Here is a 24,497-nt window from a genome sequence, read left to right as displayed (position 1 = left end):
AAATAAATAAATAAATAAATAAATAAATAATAAAAATAAAAGAATTATTAGCAGAAAAAACAGCTGAATTTGGAAATGAGAACAGTGGAATTTTCTCCAAAGTCTTGTCGAGGCATACAACAGGTACTACTGAAATACCACTACTAACCTGTACTACCCACGCGTTCACTGAAGGTTCTTTAGACAGCACAGACTGTGGCTCAGAGATGGAGCTGAGCTTCACTGGATTGGGCTAAACACTTCATTAGCCAAATTTGATTTTCAGAAATAAATATGTACTGCTTAAAATTAAAATTCAAGAATTTTATAAAAGAAGAATTACAGAAAAAAAATGACATGGTGTTCTCTAAAAACTACACCAAGTGTTCAAGAGAAATATTTGGATTTTTGAGACAAAATAAAACACTGAAGTTAGGGGCTGGGTTAACTGGAGGATTCCATCTACAACATGGCTGGGAGAGGAGGGAAGTGCATATTATAGGCAAAAGGCCCAGGAAAGATAGGTACATCTTGGAGAAATAGGCTTTCAATAACCATAAGCAGGACAGCAGCCCCTTGGAAACAGAAGTCTGGGTATAGGTAATTATAACTTAATGTGTGTGTTTGTTGGGTCGGTGGGTGTGCAATAGTGGGGGCATGAGAATTCTGACAGAGGAGGAGTATGCTGTGATTTCATCTGCCCCATATCTCCCTTAACAAAGACCTCAACAAAATATATTTTTAGGGCCAATAGTAGGCATAATGTGATTTCAGAGGCTAACCAGTCTCCTACCATCTTACTTCTCTTTAAGCAAAAGCTGTTTAAAATGTCTTTAGTAGAAGATTAAATCTTTAATAGGCCTTGTCTTTAATTGGCCTTAAGGGACCAGGTCTTATTAATTTTTTAACCTCCCAGAGAAATTAGCTTAGTGCCTTAAAGAGAGCAGATGATCAATATGCATCAGTTCCGAGAATGAATGAGTGAATGGCCAATTTCAAAATGCATATGTACGAGGTGATGTCACTAGACTTAAATGTTTTTATACTAAAATTTAGTTAGAAAGCAAATCTAATGTGTCTGGTGTCAGAGTCTTCCTTGCCTATTACAGGGAAGAATTTAAAGCAAGACAAGCGAGCACTGGGTCTCCTATCAAATTGGGAAGGGGGAGCAAGAAGGAGAAGATCTGAGGACCTTGGGCTAAGAGTAATCTGAAAATCAGAGTGCCAAAATCTTTTCTTCTCTATGGATAAGTGGAGTTGCTCAGAAAACTGTAGGAAGAAAAGGTTGTAGAAAGCAGCAGGAAGAGAACGTTCTACATTGAAAGGAAAAGGGTACAAATGAATACATTGAAAAAGACGGTCTTCTCTGAACAATCTTGTTAAGAGTTAGCCTTATTTATCAAAACAGTTTGTGCCTACATTAAAGCTGTTTTTAGGAGTCTGTCTTGTGTTGAGCAAAATGGCATAACTCACATCACCACAGCTTTGCACAGCTCTTAAATAGATATGAATATTTTTTACACAAGTGGCATAGCTATAAAGAAGTCTAAATCCCAATGTAATAATTAAGTATCAGTTTACATTCTGAGGACATCCAGGTGGGCTCTCGAGAGAACTAATGAATCAGAGGATGGGAAATCATTATGAATATTTGCAAACACTGAGAAAATATTTATGCTTTGTTATTTTGTTTTCCACCTCATTTCTGTTTCTTTGTGATTCTTTCAAAACAATCTCTTAGGGGAAAAAGGCATTATGCAAATACAGCATCGAGCGATGTTTTATGTTACATCACCTCATTAGGCAACATCCTGTTAGGTTTCAGGAGTTCTTAAAAATAAAATCTATTCTGTTTTCTTCTTCTCCTTCCCAGGGGTAAATCGACTGTCAATATTAAACAAATTTAATGTATGTGGCTATAAATTAATTGTATTACTCTCTAGTCACTCCCATTTGCATTTCTTCTCTCTTATCTTCCTTTGTATTATTACCTGATAGCTTTCCAGTAGAAGTCCATGCAACATACACAGCTTGATTTTAGTATTTTTAACAATAATGCACAGATTGATAATAAGGTTTATCCACCCCAGTGGTTTTTTCCATCTTGGTAGTATTTATTATCACAACAGTTTCCAGGGAGAAAATGATTTAATATGTCATAAGACGTTTTTGCTGAGCAAGTGTTTCTACATCTTCACAGTCGATTTCAAACTAGAAGCTCTAATATGAAGAAAATGATCAAAATATCTGTAAAAGCTACAAAGAAATGAAGTACTCTATCTGCATATTCCATTTGATCTCCATGGGGAGCAAACATTTAAGTTTCCTGACAATGAATTCAAACATCTCAAGCATCATCACTTTTCCCCTTCTTAGAACTGAGAAAAGATTGAGGATTTAGTTATACAGAGGCCACATCTTCTGAGTCCACCCAGATTTTCCTTTCCTTTGTGTTTTCTACTCTATGGAAAGGAAATTCAGTTATCTGTGTGCCATAATATAAAAAACTTTTTGCCACAGAGATGTAAGATTGGAAAACATTTAAGAAATCATCTCTGTTGTCCTACATTGTCAGTGCTGGGTTGAGGGGGGCCTCCCTGAAGAGTTTTGAAAATAAGATTGTGCCCTGTGAGTTAAACTAAAATATCAACACTCAATGGAAAGACGGAACAAAATTACCACAAATAGAACTAAATGACTCCCAGGTCAGCAAGACCCCACTGTAGCCTGATTTAATACATTAACAGAACTATAGAAAAAAGAAAGGGTTGATGGGAAGCTGGAGGGGAAAGGACAGTAAACCAGATCAAGTTTGTGCATAGCCGACGGCAGCCTAGGAGAAAGGGCTCCACAGTCCAAAGATGACCTCTTACCCTGAACTCACAATCCTATCATTTACTCCTCTTGTTCTGATTCCAAGCCCAAGAAGCAAGCATCTGATTTTAATTTGGCTTCCCATCTGGTAGCCCTGAGGGGGAGATTTGGCGGGGTAGAGAACAGAAGTGTTCAATCCTCTTAGCATTACATTTTTCATTACAAATTAATACACTGGCATCCTAGTTTACAATTTGGCTCTCCATATACCTTGCCCACACGGTGTGGTGGCCAGAACCTCCTCTCCCTTTAGCAGTTAGTCTTCTTGTTTTAGGTTAATTTAATGGCATTTTGATTATAGATTTCAATCTCACAGACTTTGATTATGTTTGTGATTGAACTAGAGTCTGTGGAGAAGTCAAGTTTTGCCAAAAGAATCTGACTTGGGTTTGTAGAAAACTCATTAAGGTAATGTCGGCTATCTTAAGAGACAGCATTGGAAACTTCACCTCATATAATTTCAGCTACTAGAATTTGAGGCAGCAAGTCAAGTTTCTTTTACTTTCAGTGAAACTTCTAAACCCTATACACAGGCAAATATTTCATCTACACTATGCTAAGAAGTTGCTTCAGATAAAATCTCTGCTAAGTCCTTTCTAATACAAGTGAAGGCCAATGTCTTCATTAATCTACTTTCTCATTAAAAATAACATTTTCAAGGCAGTTCAACATTATTTTTAAGGGCTTGTTTTATAGACCTTTATCCTACATATATAACCCTAATTATATTTTTCCTCCTCAAAGTATTCATTCTTTTTTCTATTCCTCTGAATCATGCCTGCACATATTTTATATATCTTACCTGAATTGCATTGCTTCTATATTAAGGTGAAAATAGCAACAGGAGAACAGCAATGTTGAATTGATGGAAAAAAAAAAAAAAAAACACCAGTTCTTAAAAATATTGGTTATATATTTCCACGACATTCTCACTTCAGATCATTTTTAAAAATTTACATTTAGTCTATGTTACCTTAGATCTTTATCTCCCATATTTCACCAAAGCCAACCCCTCCCACTGAATTCGTATCTGCTCTTGGTAAATTACTCTGGTTTCAGCTGTATGACATTATACATCATTTTTATTTTTTTCTGCCTCTGTCACTTTTAATCTTGGATTCACTTGTAGTTAATTTAGTGATTGACAGTCAACTTTTAGTTATCTACAGCCTGATTATTCTCCCCACAAACGCTGTTTTCAAATTTAATAGCAAACACCTATTGCATGTAAGTAATCTGATTTGTTTGCATTGCAAATAAGCTCTGTGTATTGTTATTTTCAAGAAGTCTGCCCCACATAGTATAGAAGTTCATCAGAGCTAAATGTCTCACTTTAGGGACATTTTGAGTAGAAGAATTGTGGTTGAGTAGTTTCTTTTTGAAACCACGAGTGTGTGCGTGTGTGTCATTTATATATTTAAACCACACACACAGACACATCATGTTTTGTTCCCACACTGAGACACAGGCACTGATACATCCTCCGTTGGGTGACTTCAGATATACACAGGCATACTCACTTCATTGTGCTTCACAGATCATATGCTTTATTATAAACTGAAGGCTTGTGGCAGCCCTGCTTCCAGTAAGTCTGTTGGCATCGTTTTATTTTGTTGTTGTTTGTTTTTTTAATGGCGTGCTCTCACTTTGTGTTTCTCTGTCACACTCTGGTAATTCTTTCAATACTTTAAATTTTTCATGATTATTCCATCTGTTATGGTGATCTGCGATCAGTGATCTTTGACATTACTATTGTCATTGTTTTGGAGTGCCATTTAACTGTGCCCATAGAAGATGACAAACTTAATTGATAATTATGTGAGCTCTGACTGCTCTACTGACCAGCTGATCCCTAGTCTTTTGCCTTCTCCTCAGGCCTTCTTATTCATTGAGACAAAACAATGTTGAAATTAGGCCAGTTCATAACCATACGATGACCTCTAAGTGTTTGAAAGTCACACATCTGTCAATTTAAATCGAAAGCTAGACATTATTAAGCTTAGTGAGGAAGACACGTCAAAAGCCAAGATAGGCTGGAAGCTAACCCTCTTGCACCAAACAGCTAGAAAAGTTATGAATGCAAAGAAAAGGTTCTCAAAGGAAATTAAAAGTGCTGCTCCAGGGAACACATGAAAGATAGAAAAGTGAAACAGCTTTCTTGCTGATACGGAGAAAGTTTTAGTGGTCTGCATAGAATGAGCCACAACATTCCCTTAAGCCATAGCCTAATCCAGAACTAAGGCCCTAACTCTCTTCGATTGCATGAAGGCTCAGAAAGGTGAGAAATCTGCAGAAGAAAAATTTGAAGCTACCAGAGATTGGTTCATGAGATTTAGGAAAGAAACCTTCTTTGTAACGTGAAAGTGCAAGGTGAAAGAGCAAATGCTGATGGAGAAACTACAGCAAGTTACCTAGAAGTTCCAGCTAAGGTAACTGATAAAGGTGGCTATACTAAACAACAGAGTTTCAATCTAGATGAAACATCTTTCTATTGGAAGAGGATGCCATCTAGGACATTCACAGCTAAAGAGGAAAAGTGAATGCCTGGCTTCAAACCTTCAAAGGACAGCTTCTTGTTAGGGGCTAATGCAGCTGGTTACTTGAAGAAGCAGCCAGGGCTCATTTACTTTTCTGAAAATCCTAGGATCCTTAAGAGTTCTGCTAAGACTACATTGCCTGTGTTCTAGAAATAGAACAGCAAAGCTTGGAGGATAGCACATCTGTTTACAGCTTTAACAAGTTTACTGAATATTTTAAGCCCATTGTTGAGACTTACTGCCCAGAAAAAAAAAAATATTCCTTTCAAAATATGACTGCTCATTGACAATGCACCTGGTCAGGCAAGAGCCCTGATGGAGATGAACAAGATTAATGTTGTTTTCATGCCTGCTAATACAACCTGAATTCTACAGCCCGTGGACAAAGGAGTGATTCTGAATTTCAAGTTGTATTATTTTAAAAATAGACTGGGCACAGTGGCTCATGCCTGTAATCCCAGCACTTTGTGAGGTCAAGATGGGTGGATCACCTGAGGTCTGGAGTTTGAGACCAGACTGGCAAACATGGCAAAACCCCATCTCTAGTAAAAATACAAACATTAGCTGAGCGTGGTGGCATGTGCCTGTAATCCCAGCTACTCAGGAGGCTAGGCAGGAGAACTGCATCCAGGAGGCAGAGGATGCGGTGAGCCAAGAATGCACCACTGCACTCCAGCCTGGGTGACAGAGTGACACTCTGACCTGAAAAAATAAAAAAGAAGAAGAAGAAGAAGAAGAAGAAGAAGAAGAAGAAGAAGAAGAAGAAGAAGAAGAAGAAGAAAATGAAATATAGGCCAGGCATGGTAGCTCACTTCTGTAATCTCAGCACTTTGGGAGGCCCAGGTGGGTGGATCACCCGAGATCAGGAGTTCGAGATCAACTGGCCAACATGGTGAAACCTTGTCTCTACTAAAAATACAAAAATTAGCTGGGTGTGGTGGCGGGCACCTGTATTCCCAGCTATTCGGGAGGCTGAGGCAGGAGAAGCGCGTGGTCCTGGGAGGTGGAGGTTGCAGCAGTGAGCCAAGATCATGCCACTGCCCTCCAGCCTGGGCAACAGTGAGACTCAGTCTCAAAAAAAAAAAGAATGAAAGAAAGGAAGAAAGGAAGGAAGGAAGGAAGGAAGAAGGAAGGAAGGAAGGAAGGAAGGAAGGAAGGAAGGAAGGAAGGAAGGAATATATTTTGCTAGACTATAGCTGCCAGAGATAGTGATTTCTTTGATGGATCTGAGTAAACTACATTGAAAACCTCTTGGTAAGGATTCGCCATCTGAAGCCATTAAAAACATTCATGGGAGGAAATCAACATATTAGCAATAAAAGGAGTTTGAAAGAAGTTAATTCCAAATATCATGGGTGAGTTTGAGAGGTTCAAAACTTCAGTGGAGCAAGTCACTGCAAATGTAATAGAAATAACAAAAGAATTAGAATTAGAAATGGAGTCTGAAGCTGTAATTGAATTGCTGCAATCTCATGATAAAACTTTAATGGATGAGTTGTTTCTTATGGCTAAACAAAGAAAGTGGTTTATTCCCAGATTGTAAGGAAAAAGAATAAGAAATTGCTCAGGGATACAAGGAAGGGACAAGTCATTGCCATTGATTATCTTATAACTTCATTATTAGGTTTAGAATATATTTTTAGATATTGCTAATACCTATACTTAAACAATTATTTTAGAACATTCCAATGCCAAAAAGTATATTATAATTTTTTTACTATATAAATCTACCTTTTGGTTGTTTTTTATTAGTTGGGATAACATTTGTCTAGTTATTCCAAAATGCAAGTCATTTGTGAAAATCTATGAAACCTATGTAGCACAACTAGCATTTAGGAGGTACACACTTTTTCTCTGCTTTGGTTGATACCATTTCATTAAGATTTCTTATATTTACATTAGAACCTTATAAATTGTTCTCCCAGTTCTCTTTATGCAAATTTATAACTGTGATTATAATTTATAACTGTGATAGAGTAGAAGTCTGTTTGTCCTCGTTTACATATTATGCTTCTTTTGGTATACTTGAATGTCTCATAATGTTGATCCTCTTAATTTTGCTGCCTTGATTACCTTACCATTTTGACATTTTGAAATAAAAACAAAATAAAGTATGTTTGGTTTCTAGATAGGCTTAAATATCTGCCTTCTAAAGAGAAAGATTAATTGATTTTAACATTTGGGCCAACTAAAGTAACACGAGTTTATAAAATTTATGAAATACTAAATATAGCCAACAGGCTGGCTGAACAGACGTGCAGAGTGGACTGTTGGTTCTAGTTACTGTTGCTCTCCCCCAGGGCCTTACCTTCCTGCCCAGGACCTCTGTCCCCTCTGCTGACATACCCAGTGCCCTCCTTCCTGCTCCCCTGCACGGTTCCTCCCCCAGTGCCTCTTCCTCTAGTCTGTTCTCCCTCCTACTTACAAAACCGAACTGAGGGTGATTTCATTTGTTTGTTTGTTTTTGACAGGAAGCAAGTCCCTTCCCTAATGGAGTAAGTCTCTATATCTCTGATGGTTGAATTTCATGTCTGTATCAGTGTCCCGCTCTTCATCCCCCCAGGTGCTCCCCATCCGCTCTGCCAAGCTGGGGATTTCTATCTTTCTCATTGTAGCAGGATCTTGGAGAAATCTATCAAAAGCAAATTAATAAGGTAAGAATGAAACACTGAACGTGTCACTTGTGTTAGGCTTAGACATAAGAGTTTCTTCTGAAAAGATCAAAAAAAGAAGAAGAAGAAGGAAGAAAGAAAACATCAACATTTTGTTTCCATATCTTATGTCTGAAAAGAAGGGGATAACCTTTTGCAGCCTTTTTCTATTTCATCAATATACAATTCACATGTTCTATTTGAAATACCTTGATATTAAAAACATGAAAGTCAAATGCTTTGTAGAGAGAGAGGCATGTTTTTTTTTCATTTCTTTCACATCAAATGTTTTTCAATATCATTTCAAACAAATTGTCATATAAACCACATTTTTTAATATACTTGTCAAGACCAATAGTGGATATTGAAAAAACATAAAAAGGTAGGATTTTCCAGAAAGAAGTTTGTGCAGTTCTTATAAATGTCTCTTTTGGCCTATTGCTTAACAAAACTGTTTGGGTTTTCATTTTTAACTATGCTGGAAGCACATATTAATGTTTCAATAGAAAAAATTAAAAATTCCCCAGTTGATTAGCTTATTAGGTTGCCTCATTCTCTTTCTTCCTTCCTTTCCCTCCCTTCCTTTCTTTCTCCTTCCTTTCTTCCCCCTTCCTTCCTTTCTTCCCCCTTCCTTCCTTTCTAACTTCTTGGGGTAGAAAATATATAGAGTCTACAGACACATAAACCTAGATTTTAATCTGGTTTGGACTGTCAGCATAGTATTTACTGTTTTTCCTTGGGTTAATTAACCCTTCTAAAGTTATGTTTCCTCAGACATAAAATGGAAATTCTGATATACAACTCACAGAGATTTGGGGTGGAATGAGTCAATATATATAAAATGTCCAGGTGAGCCTTTAATAAATACTAATGCTATTTCCTCTCCCTTCATTTATATCGTGATCTAATGTGGAGATAATTATTAAGCATTAGTTATCTAGATATATAGATGACAATATATTTTTAAGCCTGAATTTCAGGTCCAGTACCAAGAGAGAAAAAAAACCTGAGCATGTTTTTATAGAGATTTTAAGATATGGGGCGAAGGTCATAATGGCTGTGGCATTCCTAGTCAGCTAACACTCTGCAACATTATTCATCGTCCTATAAAAACTATTTACCCAGCCACTGGTGTTGGTAAATTGTAAACAAACACAATAGGTAATAGAATCCAACTTCCATCAGCGTGACTAGTATTTCAGAGAAGTCTTATCATTCATTGGTGAGAAAATAATAGCTCGGGAAAGATACAGTCTCTGAAATAAAATTTATGGATTATTTTATTCACAGGCACTTCTGTGAGGATGAGTTTCTTCAACCGTATTTCTCTGAGCATCTTTAACGTTATGTTTATGTTGCATGGTAGTGGAACTTGATTCAATTGTAAGAGTTAGAAAACAAACATTGCAGAGGAATGTTGATGGCAAGATAGGGCTGCACTGCAGCTTTCTGAAGGTTGTAGAAAGAGGATGTTTGTATTTGACTCAATGGAGATGCTTCTGTTTAGACAGAACTCTCAGAGAATGAGGAGTTAATGGACACATGCCATATTCATCAAAATGTGGAATGAAGCCATCTCCAACTTTTTTGAAACAACACAGAGAAAAGGAGTCTTTGTCTTTTGACTTATCTCCCTGAGTTGATCTACTTGATTCCTTCAAATTGCCATTGTTTTAACTCTATTTGGCAATTCGACACTCAACCAAAGTGTACCATCATTAGAAAGGAAGAGATAGGAGAACGGAAGATCCCTCCATACCTCTAATAGGTGGATCTCACCTGTTATGTCTATGTTACGTCACCTGTCTATGTTGACCCAGAGAGGCATATGTGATACAAATGAGGGAATAAATCATTGCTATTCTAGAAACGGATCTATCAGCAGTTCATTTTAAAAGTTATCTTTGTTGACTGTGACGGCCGGTTTTATCTGTCAACTTAGCTACGGGGTCCAGTTATTCAAGCAAACATTCTTCCAGGTGTTGCTACGTAGGCATTTTGTAAATGTAATTACAGTTTAAGTAAAAGTGTTTATTCTAGATCATCTGGATGGGCCTGATTCAATCAGTTGAAAGGCCTTAAGAGTAGAGCTGAGACTTCCTTAAAAAAGGAATACCTCCTGTGGGCATCAGCTTCAGTGTGTGTCTGGAGGTTCCAGCCTCTCTTTCCTGACAGTGTGACCCAGCTTTGGACTTGCCTTGCCAGGCCCCACTGTTGCATAAGCCAATTCCTTGCAATAAATCTCTAAATCTATCTTCTACTTGTTCTGTTTCACTGGTTGAACTTGAACTGATATCCCGGCTAATAGTACTCTGAGACCATATTTTCTCCCATTCTTAAGCCTTCCTGATCTTTCCTCCAAATATAACCTCTTCAAACAGGGGAGGCAGAATTACCTAATGCAAAATACACATATCAAAATGTTTGGAAGTCATTATGAATTCTAAATTTATTCAGTCTTTTATCCATGATGGACATACCAGTAAGATTTTTTCAGTATTTGTAAGAGTCTTATACAAAATTATTTTATTGTCACTATGAAAAAGTTTCACTCTATATCTCAAGGTAAATGCTATTTTAAAGTACAGTAAACAACTCAGGGGTTGGGGCACCAATCCCCTGTGCAGTAAAAATTGACCTATAAATTTGACTCCCCAAAACTTAACTACCAATAGCCTACTGTTGACTGGAAACCTTAGAGATAACATAAATAGTCAATTAACACACATTTTATATATTATATATATTATATACTATATACTTACAATAAAGTAAGCTAGAGAAAAGAAAATGTTATTAAGAAAATTGAAAGGAAAATAACATACATTTATTAATCATGAAGCATAAGTGGGTCATTATGAAAGTCTTCATCCTCATATCTTCATGTTGAGTAGGCTGAGGAGGAGGAGAAAGAGGAGGGGTTGGTCTTGCTGTCTCAGAGGTGGTAGAGACAGAAGAAATCCACATGTAAGCAGACCCTCACAGTTTAAACCTGTGTTGTTGAAGAGTCAACTGTATTATTTTTACCCTCATTATATTCTCACAGCACCTAACTAAATATTTTGTATTCAATAAATGTTTGCAGAATGAATAACAGAGCAATATCTTAACAATACTTTAGGTATTTCCAAGAGAAGTTTATAGTAAAAATTTGATGCTTTTTTTCAGTAGCTTGTTTAGGGGAAGTGTTTTCAAAAATAATTTACGATTAGGTTTATTAGGTGATGAATTAGGTTTATCTTCATTTTATGATGTAATTAAAGTGGATAATTTTAAGGAAAATATATGAACTGGAAAAAAGTATGATTTAATGTCAGTAGAAAAGACTATCACATTAACTTCATTTCAGTTTTGCTTCTGACTGTGAAAGTATATACAGATGGAAGCAAAAACTAGAGAGTAATATTCCTAAAGATAAATAATAAAATTGTTAGTACTCTTAAAAAAATTTTCTTCTTAAATTTTGTTATATTATTTTATCATTTACAAAGTTTAAAGTACATGTTGTTTTATCTATCCAATCTTTTTAGAAGACTTTATGATTATCCCTTTTTGAAATTCAGAATGGCACAGTAAGTAGTATGGAATTTTGAAAAATAGTCCAAACATAGTTTTTTAATTTTTAGAATTGGATAATAGCTGGTTTTTCATTTTTACAATCTTTTATAATATAATAAACTAAAATGCAAATTTGAAAAACTTGGCTTTATGGTCTTTTAATATATTGAACTGTAACTAGTTTAAATGCAACTCTATAAACTCATACTTCTCATAAATTAGGATAAATCCGTTCATTAAGATGCGATAATCTTCAAAGAAAATTCAGCTTTGGTGTAATTTTTAAGTTGCTCTCATTTTAATATATAATCTTTGTTTAAAAAAGATTTAACAGCAGTGTGCTCTCCTGTCTGAAAACTTAAGAAAACATATGGCCAGATAACTACACGGAGAAATAAACATAAAATCCATAATTCTCATGCAGGCTTTGCATTTTCACTTTTCTTTATAATTATTGTAAGCAAGAATAAGTACTTATTTAAACATGGCTTTTCAAAATCAAAAGGTTAGAGTCTACCTTAACTAGAAAGACATGAGAAGACAGATTTACAAGCTCTACAGAGTGACTGGATAACTTCACGAAGTTTCCATTTCATCCTTATATTTGTTATTTTAAAGACTAAGCTACAAACATAGGCACACACACAATCAAAGTCTCAGCTCAAAGTTCAAGTCTACCACTTGAAAGGCACTAGTAGTACCCTTTAGGTACAACTCAAGCTACCCTTAATAAATTTTGCCTTAAGATTAATTTATTAATCAGAAATATTGGAACTGACCAAAGGTCACTTGGTAAATAGCATTTCTAATCATGCACAAAAAAAAAAAAAAGAAAATGACGAGGGAAAACATTCTTTCAGAGTGGTTGAAAAGATGGGGGTGGGTACAATTCCTGCTGGGATTCGTTCTATACTCATTTTGGTGACCAAGCATTGACTTCTCCATGTTCACACTTTCTTCAGTGTGTCAGAAAGGTTTTTAATAGGATAGATATACATTTGAATCTCAGTTTTTCCACTTCCAGCTATGATGGCTGATATGGTTTGGCTGTGTCTGCACCCAAATCTTATCTTGAATTGTAGCTCCCACAATTCCCACATGTTGTGGGAGGGGCCGGGTGGGAGGTAATTGAATCGTGGGGGCAGGTCCTTCCCCTGCTACTCTCATGAGAGTGAATAAGTCTCACAAGATGATGGTTTTATAAAGGGGAGTTTCCCTAAGGAAACTCTCTTCTCTTGTCTGCTGCCATGTGAGACATGCCTTTCACCTTCCACCATGATTGTGAGGCCTCCTCAGACATGTGGAACTGTGAGTCCATTAAACCTCCTTCTTTTGTAAATTGCTCAGTCTTAGGTATGTCTTTATCAGCAGCATAAAAATGGACTAATATAGTGGTCTTCAGTAAGTTTATTCCTCTGAGTCCTGTTTTGTAAAACAGAGACAATAAAATCTACTTAGCATAACTTTGACAGTTAAATGAGATAAATGTCTACAATGGCATTGTTCAAGACATTTAATGAGAACTTCTGCCCTTCTCTTTAGCTCCCTTCTTGAAACAGGTGTTCTTGTTCTTTACCAAAGCAAATTCTACACTCTTCTTTCTCTCCTGGGACCTATATTTCTTTTCTGTCTTACATCTTTAATCTGAACCTCTCCAATGTCTCCTTCTCAGTTTATAAATTTATTACAACTCCCTCGTCCCTAAAAATATCAAACACTTCTAAACCCCTACTCTTGCTTTGTCATTTGATTAAGTAACTTTTCCACATGTAGCCATCCTTTTACCATCAACCTTTTGAAAACTTTCCCCTATTCTTTCTTTTCCCCATGCAGTCTTCAGTGACTCAACCCACCAAATTCCACTGACATGAAACTCCAACAGCCTCCCAACAGATAATGACAGGGGATGGCTTCCTCTCTAGGATGTCTCACCATTGATTGCACCCCAATTTTCTTGTTTTTGCTTATTTTTTACTTGCTTGCTTGTTTATTGTTGAATACCCATCTCCCTTAGCTTCCCAATTGTAAGGCTTTCCGAATATGATTCTTTCTTCCTACTGTTTAATAACTTTTCAGTTCCTTTAGCTAGCTGCATCCTCTTCTTTAGTCCCCTTTTCAAATTAGTGTTTTTCTAATTTATTCACTACCTAGGTAGATGTCTAGAAGCTGGGCATGATGGAAAATACTACGATATGGCCCCTGTCCTCAAAGACCTTGCATTATTGTAAGAAAGAGAACATTAAAACACCAGAAAATAATGAAGAGCAAAAAGAGCCAGGAATAGCCCATAATCAACTGCTAAGTGACAGGGGTTAGACCCTAAGTGAAACAGGAATTCAGAAAAAAAATGGTGATCACTGTCCGTAAGAATTGTAGAAGGTTTCATAAGGAAGCAAATAATTATAGTATCAGAATTTTTATTTTTTATTTTTTTGCTTACCAGTTAATCTGTAAAAGAAGGGTGTCCTCTTACATTGAAATTAGCCTTTGAGTGGAGTCTCTCTTTGTCTCTGACCCTTGTTGAAAAAAAAAAAAAAAGTGAACTGGCCGGGCGCGGTGGCTCACACCTGTAATCCTAGCACTTTGGGAGGCCAAGGTGGGCAGATTGCCTGAGCTCAGGAGTTCGAGAACAGCCTGGGCAATATGGTGAAACCCTGTCTCTACTAAAATACAAAAAAAAAAAAAACCAAAAAAATAGCTAGGCATGGCAGCATGTGCCTTTAGTCCCAGCTACTTGGGAGGCTGAGGCAGGAGAATCACTTGAACCCGGGAGGTGGAGATTGCAGTGAGCCGAGATCATGCCACTGTACTCCAGCCTGGTGACAGAGACTCTGTCTCAAAAACAAAACAAAGTGAACATAACATTCCATCCACAAATAAATCAACAAAATCAGTATTTTGCTTTTCTTCTGTGTTTTCTTTCTCTTCCCATTACCTCTCTGAGTCATCTTAAGAAGGCATTACAACTACTCAAGAAGTCCACTTGATCTTTGCTCCTGAGTACATGGGAAGATTGTACTTCGTCTTCCTCTAAAGTTAGGCCCAGCAAAACATGTGACTTGCTTTGGTCCATAAAATGTGCGCACACACAATGTGTTACTTCCTTGCAGGAGTATTTAATTGTCTGTGCTTAAGTTTGCAGCCTGCTCCTCCCTTGCTTCAGTCATCATGCAGGTGCCGTGAAACCAAGGCAGCCCAGGAAGTTGAAGCAATACAGAAGGCTTTGCATGAGGGAAACAAAAAAAAATGTTACATAATTAAGATTGGTCAGTCTTGACCATATATTTTCTGATCTTTCAATATAAATACAAGAATAGACAACATTAGGATTCTGATGATACGCTTAGTTCTTTCATTTTATTTTAGTTGTAGAGTATATTTAAGAAAATTTCAGGGAAGAAAAAATGTAACTCATTAATTTTTTGATGTCAGTTAAAAGGATTTTGCGCTATGCCATCAGCCATCACAGACCACATAAAAACCTGTATTCCTAGTGCCATCACTTTGCATGTTAAAGTGAAGTGACCACCAATTCTCCAGATTTTTCTTAATAAACAACATAAGCCTTAGAACTGTTGGCCAGTTTTTCAAGTCAGAAACTTGAGTCACCCTTGAATTTTCTTCCTCCTGTATATATAAGTAATCACAACTCCTGTTGATTCCACCATCTAAACCTAACAACAACAACAACAACAACAAACTTTCTCTGAAGTCCCAGTGGGCCTCCCAGACATGCGGTCCATGTGCACTCTGGTGACATGGTGCCAATGGACTCTTCATACCACCTCTGCTTCCTCCACTCCAGTCTCCATGGAACAGCCAGAACTTCCTTACTTGAAACCATTCTGTTTGCCATTCAGATAAAATCCTCAACATTATGCAGAGACTCTGAATTAATTTCCAGTTTCCTTTGTTCTGCCTCTCCTGACTTCAAGTTCCCTACTCCAGCCATTCTGACCCCTCTCACTTTCTTCAAATTAGCGTCTCTTGATCTCCATCTCTGAATCATTGAACATGCTGACATTGCTAACCCAGAATCCTCCTCTAATTTTTTTCTTAGTTAACTCATTTGAATCTTTCCCATATCAGCTTATATGTCACACTTCTTGATACACAGGCAAAACTAAAAAATATTTGTTGACTTATTCTCCTATTCATTATTCCAGTTGAGGTTCTCATCAATTCCTATCCATATTGTAGAAATAGTTGCTTACTCTTCTCCCTGCAATCCCTCTGTCCCCTTCAATTACAGTGCCCATCACGCAGATGCTAGTTGTCTGGGCATGAAACATTACTAGATATAATTTTCTAATTTTCCCCTTTAGTTATTACTATCCTCCTTGCTTGTCTCATTTAATTCTATCACTCAATCTTAATACAATGATTGGGTATAATAATTAAGTAAATAATCTTTTGATTAATATACTGATTAGTCACAATAAATTTTATTTACTGAAAAATCTTTTATTGGAGTTGACTGATTTATCTATGTTGTCTTAAGAGTTAAATGCTGCACCTTCTTATAATGCACAGCATAACTTGAAATTCATTTGCTTGATAACTGCACCAAAGCTTAGAAATTTTTGCTAAAAATAGATTATATGTTACAAAGCCAGAGTCATGTTTTCTTGTCTTTTCAAAGCCACTAAATCACAGTTTAGTATCATCAAGTATACTGAATTTTATAGAGCTTACTTTATAGGCAAAAATTGTAAGCATAATTCAATTTCAATAGATACAAAATCTAATAGCAAACTATCCAAAAGTATATATAATCTATATTGCTTCTTTCAACAAAGGAATCAGTAAAAAGTATCATTTCTGAGAACTAGACAACACTGAGAAATTAAAAGAAGAAAAACACTGGAAACTAACAAAGCAGTGCTCAATATAGCCAGAAAAATAGGAAAGATAACTTTTTAACTCTACAATTAAATACATCTTTATGTATGTAGGGAATCAATACTTCAGCAAAAAAATTCTTAATTAGAAAGTATAATGTGATTTGTAAAATAAACATATGACTACAATATATATATAAGATACACAAATAAACATTTTAATGGCAGCATAATAGGTCTTGTTCAAACACAGAGAAACATTTTGGTTATCTAAGAGTATTAGTATTGTTGACTAAGACTACACAAGTAAGATCTAGTGGAACTCCCTCAGTGCTTGATTTATCTAATTGAAGATTTGTTTTGTTTGTTTTGCGACAGAGTCTCACTCTATTGCCCAGGTTGGAGTGCAGTGGCATGACACCAGCTCACTGCAACCTCTGCCTCCCGAGTTCAAGTGATTTTCCTGCATCACCCTCTCAAGTAGCTGGGATTACAGGTGCATGCCACCACACCCAGCTACTTTTTTGTATATTTAGTAGAGAAGGGTTTTCACCATGTTGGCTAGGCTGGTCTTGAACTCCTGACCTCAACTGATCTACCTGCCTTGGCCTCCCAAAGTGTGAGATTACAGGCCTGAACCACCACACCCGGCCAAATTCAAGTTCTTATGGTACTTATTTCAGAAGTAGATTGCATTGTTCACTAATTTAGCCCTTCATAAGTTCAGGTGCTGTTACATTTACAAATCTGGGGATATAAATATAAACCATGCAGACATCCATTTGGATGACCATTAATTATTTTTCTATGTTTGGGTAAACTAATTTGGTGATTCCCAAATTGATATGCCTAATTCTAGGCAGGCTTTTCTATATAAAATAAAATAACTTTTTATTTTTCCATTTCTATGTCTTTTGTAAAGCTGAAGACAACTGAAGTAATAGTTACATTGCGAGAATAGACATAACCATAAATATTGGCAAAATCATTATTTTTAATCTGTTAATATTTTTAAGTTTTGCAGTAATAAAAGAGAACACATTACATGGCATGTATCCTTGTAAAAATTGTAAGAAACTAATAATGTGTAATTTTACATTTGCTAGCTAATGGTATGGTACAAACAAACATTTATCAAAATAAAAATGAGGTCCATATGCATATCAACTATTTATCATAAGTATCATTAGAAACTATAGAGCCCCAAATGAACTCTTGAGGGTAAAGCTCTTAAAATAAAAAATAACATTTTAAGTGCAAAGCTATTACAATCTCATTTGATATTCATTTTAATTGCAATGACTATAATGAATATACTTTGTATTCGAACAGATGTCACAAGTACTACTACAGAAGTTCTAATATAATTCAGTCTTAGTTAAGAATAAGTAAATGGATATTTAAAACTGAATGTTACCATGAAGGAGGAAAAAAAGAAAAAACCATTACAGTAAACATTAGCTCCTTTAAAAAAACAAATTAAAGATTTTTATTAAATTGTGTTCTTTCTTGTTTTGACATATACAAAATATAATAATACAAGGAACTTGCTGTCTCAACCACTCCTTTTCCTTGCATCAGCTATTCTGCAGATTAGTAGGCCTAGAAAATGAAAATTGGGACTGTAAAAAATGACTCAGAAGGGTAAGCTGAAATTCACTTTACAATATTTAGAGACTGGTATATCAAAAGGATTAAAAAATTGTATTATGCCAATTTATTTTAGCTGAAGCAGGTAACTACGTATGCCATTTTATTTCAGCGGGTCAGACAAGCCCTAATATTTCCTTTAATCTTCTCCCACATGAAGGACTAACACCTTAAATTCCAACATGAGAAACCTTCATGCCATGAATTAAAGACAGTGTTTCTCAATGTGTGGTTCACAGAATTACCCATGGATGTTTGTTAAAAGCAAATATCTTGGGGCCCCAACCAACCTCTAGGAAAGCCTGGGAGTAAGGCCATTCAATCCACACTTTGACAAGCAACCTAAAAACTCTGATGCACACTCCTGCCTAAAACAACTGCCCCAGGGTTGGATGAGGCAACACGCAAAGCTACCTATTATTCACTTCATTTGAATCAGCAAACATTTGTTAAGTACAAATCCTATGTGAATCAAAGATTGGATATATATAGGATGTCCAAACAGGCAAGAAACTTATGAAAAACTGATTTTTAAAGTACAATTTATTATGTACAATAATAATCTACAAATGACAGGAAACCCAGTATCTGGATGTCTAGAAATACAAAGAAAATGGTATATTTACTCTTCAGATTAAAAGTTTACTCTTGATTTCAATTTAGCAGTTTTTCTCGTGAAAGGCGTATCTGGAGATTAAATAAAAATGTCTTTATCTCATTATTAGAAAATGCAACTAACATAGTGCTTAATAACAAGTTTATCCCATTTTTCCTGATGTTTTGTACATTTTATGTTTTGTAAAGGAGAGTGGTTATGTGTGTGAGGCTTCGTGATGGTTGAGGGGATGAGACAAGGAATGTCAATGATGGGGGAAGAAAGAAGCTGAACTGCAAGACCAGGAGCACTAAAGGTAAATTCTTTTCCCACCTCTAGTCTAATTCTCCTCGTACCTCAACTGTAAGTTGAACATATTCAGAAGCCATACTGTGTTTTTTAATTACCAGAGCAAAATTCAAAAAGTAAAAGCTGACTTTGGAGTTTAATCAAAGAAAGAAAGAAAATAAAGAACATAAAGCTGAGAGTATCAAGGTTCTTTCGCTGGTCAGGAATTTGCCCCCGTTTCCACCCCCACCCCAGGACTGAAGACTAATTCACTGGAATCCGTGAAAAGAGCTTCAGTAAGGAGCATCCGCTCATGAAACAGTGAAGATAAGCTGATGAGGCTTATTAATGGCTCTTAGTGCCCTTGGTCTTCTACATATAGTCTTTGACTTTTCCTAACACTGGAAACCAGATCCAGTTAAAACACACACACAGACACACACACACACACCCCCTATGAGAAGTGGAAGTGAATAGAAAAAAGAGTTGTGCGGGTTCTCAGCACGATCTCTAGACCAGCAATATCAGCATCACTTGGGACCCTATTGTATTCATCTGCTCAGGCTTCCATAACAAAATACCATAGATTGAGTGGCTTCAGTGACAGAAATGTATTTTCTCACAGTTCTGGAGGTTGGGAAGTGAAAGATCAAGGTGCTGGCTGATTTTGTTTCTGGTGAGGGCTGTCTTCCTGGCTTACAGATGCTGCCTTTTTGCTGTCCTCACATGACAGAAAGACTTGTTTCTGTTTGTTCTCCTGAGGCCACCAATCCTATTGGACCCCACCATTATGACCTCATTTAATCTTAATTACTTACTAAAGGCCAAATCTCCAAATACAGTCACATTGGGGGTTAGGGCTTTAACATAGGAATTCTGGGGGGTCATAATTCAGTCCATAGCACTCACTATAAATGCAAATTCTCAAGCACCACCCGAGACCTGCTGAATCAGTAACTCAGGGAATGGGGCCCAGCAAACCAGGTTTTATTATCTCACCAGATACTGTAATGCCAACTAAAGTCTGAGAAGTACTGGCTCTCAGGATGAAGTCCCAACTCCACAGCACAGCATTTCCTTTCCTTCCTACTCCCACCCTTCCTTTCCGACCTTATTTCTTAGAGGATACTCTGTCTATACTTCTAGCACAAGGCTTTGCACACAGAAAGCACTCACATTTTCACAATATTGTGTACTACTGTTATAGGAGTTATTAAGAAATTATTAAGAAATTATTTTAGGCAGATAGAGGAAAAAAGGGGTCCTTGGAAAGTTTTTGTTTCTTTTAAAACAGCTCCAAAAATGTTTCTTGTCTAGCAGGAAAACCCCGGCTCTTAGAGTCAGCCTGGCAAGCTTTGATGTGCAAATACCAGCCATTAGAAACGGGGCCTACCCAAACATGGAGATTCCTGCCTCCTTCTTCCTTGCCCTCACAAGTACCTGGCAACATGGCCGCCCCCACACATCTGCATGCGTGTAGAGCATCAAGGCGCCCTGCATTTGCATATTAAAAGACTAGGGTGGGAAGGCCAGTTTTTCCCCCTGGGCTAAGTGAATAACATGCCTGGTCAAACCAATTCCCTGAGCCCTATGCAAATCAGGTACCACCGCCTCCATCCTCCCCATATAAGCAGCCACTTTACCACCCCACAGGGGGTTTTCTCTTGTTGGAATCCTCCCTCTCTCTGTCTCTGTATGGGGGAGGTGTTTTTTTCTTCCTTCCTTCTTTGTTGCCTGTTAAACGCTCCTCTCCTTAAAACCACTCCACGTATGTCCGTGTCGTTTTATCCAATTCTGCGTGAGATTAAGAACCCTGGCGTTCCTTCAGTCATTGGAGCCGTATCACTGTTTGCTTATAATTCTTTTCTATAAACTACTCCGTACAACATTGCTTTCAATTCATCACTGTTTTGGGGCATCCAACAGCCCATTGGTCTCTGACATAGCACAAAGTTGCTTAACATGATCTTAAAAAATCAATATACTACTTGCTACTTATCATGTCCTTAAGTGTATCAAGTCTTATAAGTACTTAGTATATTACCTTACGAAATTCTCCCAATCACCCTGAAGTAGGCATTATAATTTCTGCTTGACAGAAAAAGACACTGGAAACTGAGGCTTAAGGTCAAGAGGTCTATTGTACAACATGGTGACTACGATTAGTAGCAATGTATTTATCATATCTTGAAAATTGCTAAGCATGGATTTTAAGTGTTTGTTTCACAAAAATAATAAATGTATGAGGCAAGGCATATGTGAGAGTTAGCCATTCCACTATATATATATATATATTTCTAAACACATTGTACACGATAGACATATACAATTTTATCTGCCAATTAAGGTAAAATTTTAAAAAGAGGTCAATTAACTCCCCCAAACTCACATACTTGGGAAGTGGTAAGGTTGGAAATTATGAACTCATGTTTCTTTAACTTATTTCCACTGTGTTTTACTACAGACACAGAGATGCAGTTTTCTGACAACATCTCGAATTTACTGCCAAGACTCCCAGAGCATATGGGACTTGTTGCAGTAAAGTTATTTCCAGCATATCTTTTGGAACTGCTCTATTCTCTACACCCCGACACAGTCTTGCACACACGTATATGTGTTTGCATGTGCACACTCACACACACGCTAGCAAATTGTTAAAAGTTGGCCATCACGAAAACAAAAAATCAGGCTAGACTTCTTGAGACAAACAGGTACCATGAAGTGACTATTGGGAAGAAAGAGCTCTAAATTCTATCGCTATTCTATATCCTATTTGACTGTAGACAACTTTTAGAATGCTTTCATCTTTACAATAAAGACACCCCAAACTCTCAAACGGAATTGCTTGAATGTTCACAAGGAGCTCTGATAAACTTTGTCTCACAGTCACTACTGATAATTAAGCACTAGAAACATATATGCACATAAAATTTAAAAATCCGTAAGTTTAAAACAACAGACTACTTTTTCTTCAAAATCATTCTTTCTTAGCTTCATTCCACAGAAACCATGCCAAATGATTCTGTTTTACTTATTTACAGCTTCCTTCCTACTGAAGACTGGACTATAAGATAATGAACCACACCTGTTGGATTGTTTAGGTAATTCCAGGCACCAGCTGAGATAGTAATTAAAAGTAACGTTCCATTCTCAGCCTACCTGGAGTGTTCAACAACCTTGACATCTTGCAGAAATAGGAGACATACTGCTCGCAGTACTCCGCGCTGTCAGTGATGGCACTTATCTGGTCCATGGAGGCGCTGTAAACAAGCTGTGTCACTGAGTATTTTTCTGGGTTGTAGGCGACCACATTCGTCTGCATCTGCAAGTCATGAGACACTATGGTCCACACTTTGTCCTCTGTAGGGAGAAAAACAACCAGGACCCTGGATTATTAGTATGCAAATGCTTCTCCAAATGTCAGAAAATAATTGAGCTACACTTAAATGGTCTTTTTACTGAGCTGGTGTAGAACAGTGTTAAGGAGAGCAATCCTTAAAACATCCCCTGCTCTTTGCTCATCCCTAAATTCTGCCTATGAGGACAAAGTAGGAAAGCTATATATATATATATTCTTTTTTTAAAATTGAGATGGAGTCTCGCTCTGTCACCCAGGCTGGAGTGCAGTGACCAAATCTCAGCTCACTGCAAGCTCTGCCTCCCAGGTTTACACCATTCTCCTGCCTCAGCCTCCTGAGTAGCTGGGACTACAGGCGCCCGCCACCTTGCCCGGCTACATTTTTTTTTTTTTGTATTTTTTACTAGAGATGGGGTTTCACCATGTTAGCCAGGATGGTCTTGATCTCCTGACCTTGTGATCCACCCGTCTTGGCCTCCCAAAGTGCAGGGTTTACAGGCCTGAGCCACCACGCCCGGCCTAGAAAGCAATATTTTTATTGAAGACAAACACAAGATACCTCCTAAAAACAAGGCAAAAAAAAAAAAAAAAAAAAAAAAAGCTTTTGTATCTGGTTGGTGCTCTAACATCTGCAGCATTGAATATCAGGCTCATTATGTTCCAACTTCTTCCTGACTGTCATCCATCATTCCTCTGGTGGAACCGGATTTTCTCTTTCCTAAATGAACTATGCTCTTTCAAGCCTCTGAGTCTTCCTACATGGTGTTTGCTCTAATCAGAATATGTATCTTCATCTTGTCAACAAATGTTCTTTTCACCCTGACCTTTTAGGCAAAATTAGACATTGCATTCTCTGCTATTGAAATGTTCTGTACATGTGGAATAAAGCAAGTGAGTAATTATCTTGGTGATTTTGACCCTGAAAATTTCAGTGTAAGAAAAGAAGCAGATCCAAAATAGATAAGGTTAAATGAAAGCTCCATATACGTTTAAATTTTAGTTAGAAGCATCACTAAGAACCTAAGATAATGTTATCTAATTTTAAATGTGGCATATGTCTTGCCTCTGTGCACTGAAAAAGCTCCTAAACAAGGACCAACCTCGTGCACCAGACTGTCATCACTAAATACCATTTCCTCTAAGATAAAACTAGGATCCCTGGAGAAATGATGGCTTCTACGGCTGGAAATGTGCAAGATGAAAGATGAGCCAGGAATATATCCCACTAGAAAAAAAATAAGCAATTAGAGACTGAGGGCAGTTCAAAAACACCCAGGGCCAAAGAAGGTTCAGTTTTAACATCAACAAGAATATTCTGCAATGGATTAAGGCATATCAAATTTATTTAAATTCTTAAATTTATTAAAATTATTAAAAATGTTTAAATTTGGAAGATGCTAGGTAACCAACTTATTATTTTGAATATTGGTGAATGAAGAGAAGAATCAAGCCTTTCACTTATCTTTGTTATAGGAACCTTAATGAAACCAAATATTGTCTTGATGGAAATATTTCAGCTCATAAAAGAAGACTAAATGATGGGATTAGAGTATCATCACTTCCTAACTTCTGACAAATTTAGTAGGATCTAAGCAATGATTATCAATGGCTGCTAATATAATCACAAGTGAAACCAGATGTGATGCACCTTTGGATGAAAATACATAATCAATGTTACATGTAATGTAGTATTGATAAAAATCAAGCATGAATTTGACCAAGTTTATAGACCTAACTGTGGATTTCCAGAATATACAAGGGAGAGAGGAACATATAAAATGCCACACAGGGAAATACTCCATGAAATCCATGCCGTGGGAAACTCTATAGACCAATATAGTTTTATCAATTAATAAATTAAAAAGGAAGGGGATAGAGAGGAAAGAAGTGGTAAGAGATAGAGAGAGAGAGAGAGAGAGAGAGAGAGAGCGTGGTAAATGGCAACTCCATTCTTACAGGTGCTCAGGACAAAACCCAGGAGTCACCATTAATGCCTCTCTTCTGCATTGATCATCCAGTCTGCCCATGAATCCTGTCTGCTCTACCTTCAATGTATTTCCATAATTTGAACACACCTCCTGCCAACCCACCAACACTACTAGGGTCAAAGCCATCCTGATTCCTAACCAGTCTGCTGCTTTCCACCCTTGCCGCCTCCACATCTAC

General features: G+C 37.0%; 1 protein-coding gene across 1 annotated transcript in view; it reads right to left on the bottom strand.

Annotated features, from left to right (window-relative positions):
• Nucleotides 1-24,497, bottom strand: part of LOC105530243 (contactin-associated protein-like 2) — a gene marked incomplete at its 5' end in the record, with an annotated part of 1,172,010 nt that overhangs the window by 483,483 nt on the left and 664,030 nt on the right. The window contains one exon of the mRNA XM_011967648.1: nucleotides 22,133-22,333. Coding sequence (XP_011823038.1) covers nucleotides 22,133-22,333 — 201 coding nt within the window. The remainder of the gene's footprint in view (nucleotides 1-22,132; nucleotides 22,334-24,497) is intronic.

This window comes from Mandrillus leucophaeus, unplaced genomic scaffold (genome assembly GCF_000951045.1).
Source record: "Mandrillus leucophaeus isolate KB7577 unplaced genomic scaffold, Mleu.le_1.0 Scaffold808, whole genome shotgun sequence".
Classification (NCBI taxonomy): domain Eukaryota; kingdom Metazoa; phylum Chordata; class Mammalia; order Primates; family Cercopithecidae; genus Mandrillus; species Mandrillus leucophaeus.
This window is presented reverse-complemented; position numbering and strand designations above follow the sequence as displayed.